At 39.6% G+C, this 5580-nt stretch overlaps 1 protein-coding gene across 3 annotated transcripts in view; it reads right to left on the minus strand.

Annotated features, from left to right (window-relative positions):
* Window positions 1–3231: 3231 nt before the first annotated feature.
* Window positions 3232–5580, minus strand: part of LOC106871469 (zinc finger protein 239) — a 9127-nt gene continuing 6778 nt past the window's right edge. For all 3 annotated transcript variants that reach the window (XM_052968913.1, XM_014917944.2, XM_052968912.1), the window contains exon 2: window positions 3232–4418. In XM_052968913.1, coding sequence (XP_052824873.1) covers window positions 3360–4289 — 930 coding nt within the window. In that variant the 5' untranslated portion in view covers window positions 4290–4418 and the 3' untranslated portion in view covers window positions 3232–3359. The remainder of the gene's footprint in view (window positions 4419–5580) is intronic.

The following is a 5580-nucleotide window of genomic DNA, read 5'->3' on the forward strand; positions in this document are numbered from 1 at the left end:
AACATCTGGTCACCTAACTCCCCACTCTGCAACCCCCTTGATTATCATGTGTGGGGTACAGTTGAGCAAGAGACCAGTAACACCAAAGATAAGCTGATGGCAAGGATTATGGCAGCATTCACCAACATAAACAAGGAGACTGTCCAGAAGAGTTGCAGGAGATTCCAAAGTGGTCTGGAAGCCATGGTTGCAGCCTATGGTGATTTTATTAAATAAATTTACTCATAAGTATTTCAAGATATTTTTATGTAATTTTGATAAATATATCTGTTAAAATGAGATGCCAGTGTTATTTTCATTTTTGCATAATTTGAAGGACAGTTTATTCACTGCACACCCTGTATGTATATACATATATATATATATATATATCATCATCATCATCATCGTTTAACGTCCACTTTCCATGCTAGCATGGGTTGGACGATTTGACTGAGGACTGGCAAGCCAGAAGGCTGCACCAGGCTCCAATCTGATCTGGCGGAGTTTCTACAGCTGGATGCCCTTCCTATCGCCAACCACTCCGAGAGTGTAGTGGGTGCGTTTACGTGCCACTGGCATGAGGGCCAGTCACACGGTACTGGCAACTGCCACGCTCAAAAAGGTGTTTTTTACATGCCCCCTGCATAGGAGCCAGTCCAGAGGCACAGGCAACGATCTCACTCGAATGATTTTCTAAGGTGCCACCAGAACAAGTGCTAGAAGGCAAAGCTGGTAACGATTATGCTCAAATGGTGCTATTTACGGGCCACTAGCACGGAAGCTAGGCAGCTGCTCTGGCAATGAAGACGCTCGACAGTGCTGTTAGTGCTCCACTGGCGCAGGTGCCAGTCATCAAGTATGGTTCAATTATGATTTCACTTGTCCCAACAGGTCTTCGCAAGCTGAGTTTAGTGTCCAATGAAGGAGAGGTTGGCATGGGTGCCAGTCGTTGGATTCGGTTCAATTTCGTTTTCAAATTCCAAATTCACTTGCCTCAACAGGTCTTCGCAAGCAGGGTTTTTAGTGTCCGATTAAGTAAAGATACGAATTAGTGAGCTGGCTACCCTTCTGGCAGAAGTCACAGATTATGCTCTCACTTGCCTTGTCGGGTCTTCTCACGTACTGCATATTTCCAAAGGTCCTGGTCACTGGTCATTGCCTCGGTGAGGCCTAAAGTTCAAAGGTAATGCTTCACCACCTCATCCCAGGTCTTTCTGGGTCTACCTCTTCCACAGGTTCCCTCAACTGTTAGGGTGTAGCACTTTTTCACACAGCTATCCTCATCCTCATCCATTCTTGCTACATGTCCATACCAGATAATTTTATTTTGTTTCTTACTGATATTATCTGCAATAATAGGCATTATCAATTCACATAAGAGAAGTATACAAAGTCATTTTTCTTACCTACACCCGCACATATCTTTTAATACCCAGGCAAACTAAATTCACACCCAACCTATTGCTGAATTTTATATTTCACATTTTTGGTCTCAAATGCTAGCATTTTATTCTCCTGCAACATTGTTTACCTGATATAAGTTATGGTTAATGACAATCTCTATTTTTATCAACTTTATTTGGTCAATTTCAAATATATCATTTGTTAGTATTTAGATAATTTCCCCCATGATCACTGTAGAAATGGCCTAAAACACAACTGGATTTGTTATCAGTACACAACAGATTTGCAAATATTAATTATAAACTGTTATTCTAGATTTTAAAATTTGTGTAGCTAAAGAACAAAAACAAAAAGAAATATAGATAAATAGATATATAAATACATATAACTGGCGCAAACATGGATGTGGTAAGAAGCTTGCTTCCCAACCACATGGTTCCGGGTTCAGTCCCACTGCATTGCAGCTTGGGCGAGTGTCCTCTACTATAGCCTTCTGAGTGGATTTAGTAGATAGAAGAAGTCCGTTGTATATATATATATATGTGTGTGTGTGTGTCCCCTCCACTGCTTGACAACCAGTGTTGGTGTGTTTGCATCCCTGTAACTTAGTGGTTCAACAATAGAGACTGACAGAATATGTCCAGGTTGAAAAAATAAAAATACTGGGGGGTCAATTCATTTGACTAAAAATTCTTCAAGGCGGTGCCCCAACATGTAATGACTGAAAAAAGATACCCACCTTTTAAAGACGTATAATTGTTCATGTACAAACATAAATCCACTTTATACATACCTAGAACTCTGCATGTAAATACATGTACCCACTTTCTACATACACCCATATACAATTGTACATGTACATACATATACATCCACCTTTTACACACCTACACATTTAGAACTCTACATGTATATAAATGTAGAATATACATCTTTTACATATCTACACACACATATATAGAACTGTACAGGTACAATTATATATTCACCTTTTATATACACCTACACATACAGTCTTTTGTTTCAGTTATTTGACTGTGGCCATGCTGGAACACCACCTTAAAGGGGTTTTGTCAAAGAAATCGATTCCAGGACTTATTCTTTATATGCCTAGTAATTATTCTATCAGTCTCTTTTGCCAAACCACTAAGTCACAGAGACATAAACACACCAGCATTGGTTGTTAAGTGATGGCAGGGAGACACAAACACTCACATACATACACACCTGTGTGTGTATATATATATATCATCATCATCATCATCGTTTAACGTCCGCTTTCCAAGCTAGCATGGGTTGGACGATTTGACTGAGGACTGGTGAAACCAGATGGCTACACCAGGCTCCAATCTGATTTGGCAGATTTTCTACAGCTGGATGCCCTTCCTAACGCCAACCACTCAGAGAGTGTAGTGGATGTTTTTACGTGTCACCCGCACGAAGGCCAATCAGGCGGTACTAGCAACAGCCACGCTCAAAATGGTGTATTTTATGTGCCACCCGCAGAAGAGCCAGTCCAGGAGCACTGGCAACGATCTCGCTCGAAAATCCTTACACATGCCACGGGCACAAGTGCCAGAAAGGCGACGCTGGGCACAGGTGCCATCACAATACATACATACACACGATGGGCTTCTTTCAGTTTCTGTCTACCAAATCCACTCACAAGGTTTTGGTTGGCTTGAGGCTATAGTAGAAGACACTTGCCCAAGATGCCACAAAACTCTGCATGTACATACATATGTTCACCTGTTACATACCACCACCCAACACTCACATGTATAGAACTTCTTTAACTAAGCAGGGTTAATAATATAAATAGTAATGCACTGTAAATCTACAACAGCATGTAAAACCATATTTTATTCCATAAAATGTTTCTTTTTTCACAATTTACTTCAGGTAGCAGTTGTTACAGATCAAAAAGTCACCACTTCATATTGCATTTTAACTTTATTATCATTTCATACTGTTCATAGGCCATCATAGCAAGCTTTCCCACGAGTGTGGATACGTTTGTGAGAAGATAAATTACAATTTTGAGAAAATGATTTCCCACAGACATCACAGCAGTATGGTTTTTTCCCTGTATGAACAAGTTTATGGTAAGACAAGCCACCACTCTGAGAAAATGTTTTACCACAAATATCACAATAATACGGGTTCTCTCCAGTGTGGATCCGCCTGTGAGATATCAAGCTACCATTCTGCGAAAATGTTCTACCACAGATATCACAGTGATATGGTTTCTCTCCTGTGTGAATACGTTTGTGAGAAGACAAACTGCCACTGTGAGAGAACATTTGACCACAGATATCACAGTGGTATGGTTTCTCGCCAGTGTGAACGAGTTTGTGGTAAGACAAACCACCACTCCGGGAAAATGATTTACCACAGATATCACAATGATATGGGTACTCTCCCGTGTGTATACGTTTGTGATAAGATAAACTACCATTCAGAGAGAATGTTTTACCACAGATATCACAATGATATGGTTTCTCCCCTGTGTGTATACGTTTGTGATAAGATAAACTACCATTTACAGAGAATGATTTACCACAGACATCACAGTGATATGGTTTCTCACCTGTATGTATACGTTTGTGGGAAGATAAATTACTATTTTGAGAAAATGTTTTACCACAGATATCACAACAGTGTGGTTTCTCTCCTGTATGAATATGTTTGTGGAGAGACAAGGAACAATTTGTAGTAAACTTTTTACCACAAACTTCACAGTGGTACAGCTTGGAGACTGAGTGATTTAATTTATGTTGAATCAAATTCTTTCTTGTTGTTAATGATTTTCTGCATATATCACGAGGGTAGGATTTCTCTTTTGCATTTTCCTGTGTCTGGGTAGATGAATCAATATACTCAAGCCTTGCTTTCTTATTCATAACTTTGTGTTCCACATCTATCCAAACTTGAGTTATAAAAAACAGGTTGGCATCAGTTTGATGAATGAATTAGTTTTAGTCTTCAAAAGTTGATAAACATGTTGATCATTTTCAGTGAAATATTCTTATCTGAAATAGAAAGATATAAGGGACAATGAAGTATAAGCATGAAAATTATTGGAGAGAAGATATCTGACCATAAATACTACAAGTTAGATTAACAAAAAGACACATATTTACAGAGAGAAAAAAACAAGAAGCAATTACCTTACAGTCAATTCATTGGAGTAATCCCAAAACCCAACACCCTCCCCTCCCAATTCTACGGCCTTGGCCTTTAAGGAGGCTATCCACATGCTAGAAATAACAGCCAAATCTCACAAAACTGCGATAACATAACGAAAGAAATATGTAATCAATCTACTCACCTTTCTGCAAAAATTTCTTTCAGAGAAATTTCCTGCAGTAATATGACAACTGGAGTCGATAACAAAACCACAATCCAGTGGTATGAGTTTTGTAGAGAAGTGTGTTCGGGGAAGATGCTTCTGGACAAAGCTCCGCTCGGTGGTCCAGGTCACGAAGTAGAAATAGACGAGAGTTTGCTCTTTAAAAGGAAAAACCACGTCGGGAGAGTAAGCCATCAAACGTGGGTTGTTGGATGTTATGACATCACAGTGAAGAAAGGGTTTCTTCAACGTGTTCCTGATCGAAGCGCAGCAACACTTGAGGCAGTAATTATTGAGAATGTGTTACCGGGTACTGTAGTACATACCGACAAATGGGCCAGCTACAGGAATTTAGAACAGCTGGGTTATATTCACAGGACGGTGAACCATTCAACAAATTTCGTCGACCCTGAAACTGGCGCTTGTACGAACCATATTGAGGGCTACTGGTCCCGAATCAAAAGACGGCTGAAATATGTGACTGGATCATCGGGTGACATGAAATGGTCCCGCGTTGATGAGTCAATGCATCGAGAAATGTATGGATTTACTGCGAAGAAAAGCTTTGAGAATTTCTATACATTTATCGAACACATTGCGGAAGTTTATCCTCCCTAAACTCCATCAGCGCGGCTTCCCCGAACAAACTTATCGACGAAATTAGGAAATTACTCTGAAAGAAATCTCTGCAGAAAGGTGAGTAGATTGATTACACATTTCTTGTTTTATTTTATCGCCTTTTTATGAGATTTGGCTGTTATTTCTAGCATGTAAATAGCCTGTTTGGGGGGGGGGTAACAATCATAATTTACGTGTTTTTACGCATATATATATATATATAT

Source organism: Octopus bimaculoides, chromosome 6 (genome assembly GCF_001194135.2).
Source record: "Octopus bimaculoides isolate UCB-OBI-ISO-001 chromosome 6, ASM119413v2, whole genome shotgun sequence".
Classification (NCBI taxonomy): domain Eukaryota; kingdom Metazoa; phylum Mollusca; class Cephalopoda; order Octopoda; family Octopodidae; genus Octopus; species Octopus bimaculoides.